This window comes from Rhea americana, unplaced genomic scaffold, assembly GCF_003343005.1.
Source record: "Rhea americana isolate MKP2758 unplaced genomic scaffold, rheAme1 scaffold_135, whole genome shotgun sequence".
Taxonomy (NCBI): Eukaryota; Metazoa; Chordata; class Aves; order Rheiformes; family Rheidae; genus Rhea; species Rhea americana.
This window is the reverse complement of record NW_028185428.1, coordinates 2,581,223-2,582,949: the sequence shown is the minus strand read 5'-3', so window position 1 is coordinate 2,582,949 and position 1,727 is coordinate 2,581,223. Positions and strand designations below refer to the sequence as shown.

The 1,727-nt window shown below is 66.4% G+C and overlaps 1 protein-coding gene across 1 annotated transcript; it reads right to left on the bottom strand.

The window, feature by feature from the left end:
- Positions 1-118: 118 nt before the first annotated feature.
- On the bottom strand, positions 119-1,665 carry NHP2 (NHP2 ribonucleoprotein). Its single transcript, XM_085298103.1, has 4 exons — positions 1,464-1,665; positions 1,279-1,348; positions 1,095-1,200; positions 119-401 (listed from the first exon to the last, which is right to left on the bottom strand). Exons 1-4 carry the CDS (start codon positions 1,612-1,614, stop codon positions 276-278), a joined length of 453 nt encoding a protein of 150 aa, XP_085154229.1. The 5' UTR covers positions 1,615-1,665; the 3' UTR covers positions 119-275.
- Positions 1,666-1,727: the final 62 nt, after the last annotated feature.

Here is a 1,727-nt window from a genome sequence, read left to right as displayed (position 1 = left end):
CGCGGGCGCCCCCTGGCGGCGCGGCGGCAGCGCCCCCCCGCGCCCCGGGCAGCGCACGGCCCGCCCCGCGCAGAGCACAGCGACCCGCCGCCTACAAACCCCTCACACACCTTTATTTGCCCCCACAGCATCCCCCCGCCCCGCCCCGCGATGCCCTCTCGGCAGCGCGCCCACAACCACCTCGGCTGGCACCCAGCCCTGCGGGTTGTGGCAGGGCCAGGGGCCCGGCCGGCCGCCCCGCGCGCCCTCGGGTGCTGCCAGTCCTGTCCGGCCCCTCACAGYGGGAGGGGAAGGGCCTCCACCTCCTCCAGGCACTCGTCGTAGGCCTCCTGGTACTCCTCGTGTGGCTTGATCATGATGACRCAGGTCGGGCGCTTCGAGCCAGCGGCAGCACCCAGGTCCTGAGGGGACAGAGGCYGCGGGTGAGGCTGCAGGCCCACCCTGGGCGCCCATCCTGCCACCATGGTGCAAGCAGCTCTCCCAGCTCCTCAGGTCCAAGCACTCTTTGCTTGTGCTTGGTAGGAGAAGCCTCCCTCAGCTTGTCGTTACCTCCTGGGAGCAGGATGGAGGGCTGCTGTACCTTAGAAACGCCTCTGCACACCTGTTCTGTCCATGAGGTGAGCAGGAAGCCAGGGGGTTGAAAAGCAACCTCTACAGGGAGCAGTGGGTAAAACCCCCAAAACATCAACCCTCCTAATCTCTAGTCTAGGAAAACGAAGGCTGTCTAATAAACACAAAATCTTGGCTACTGCCTCATTCCTGAAGCCTCCAGGTCATCAGCTCAGAACTAAGTGGGGAAAGCTCCTCCAGGCTCTGCTCTGATGTGCTCCAGCACTAGTGCTGCTACCAGARCTTCTCTACGATGGGGAAAGATTCTGTGGTTCCACAATAAATTCATCCTGTGTCTGAGCTGTGACCTTCTGTTCCTCTCTTGCTCGGAATATGGACAAGGGCCAGTGCAGGGGCGTTACCAAGGTACTCCTTTACCCAAGGGCCATATTTTTGCCTGTCCATGGACTGCGGCTGTTGCAGCACAGCTCGGGCTGCAGCCTGCCAGCTTGCTGCTCCAGTGCTGGGCAGCCTCATCCCCTTACCGATTTGGAGGGGACGTACGCGTAGGGGAGGCTCCTGTCTTCGCACATGATGGGGATGTGGCAGTACACCTCGATGGGCAGCGTGTCGCCGGCCAGCACCATGATCCTGCAGGAGAAAGCCCACGTCAGCTGCCGCTGCGCCGGGCTGGGCCGGGGGGGGGAGTGGGGCCAGGGGAGCGCTTACCCCTTCTCGCCCTTGTTGATGAACTTCTGCACCTCCTTCACGCCGCGACGGATCTGCTTGTGCTTGGCCGCTGCAAGAGAGACACGACCGTGAGCTGGGCTGTGCCACGCCGCCCTGCCCGGCTCCCGGCCCGGCCCCGCCTCGGCTCCCGGCCCGGCCTCGCTGCCCGCCGCTCCCGGCCCGACCTTTCTTGATGCACTTGTAGAGCTTGCGCGTGAGCTTGCGGGAGGCGAGCGGCTGCGCGATGGGGTTCAGGTTGCCCAGCTGCTCCCGGTACGAGCGCTCCGGGGCGGACTCCGCCTCCGCCGCCGCCTCGGGCTGCTTCTCCCGCGCCATGGCCGCGCCGCACGCGCCGCCGCCACTTCCCCTTCCGGGGTCACGCGCGGCGCGGCGCGGCGGCGGCCGCCTCCCGCGACGGCCAATCGCCAACGCTCCTGCCCGGCCCGCCC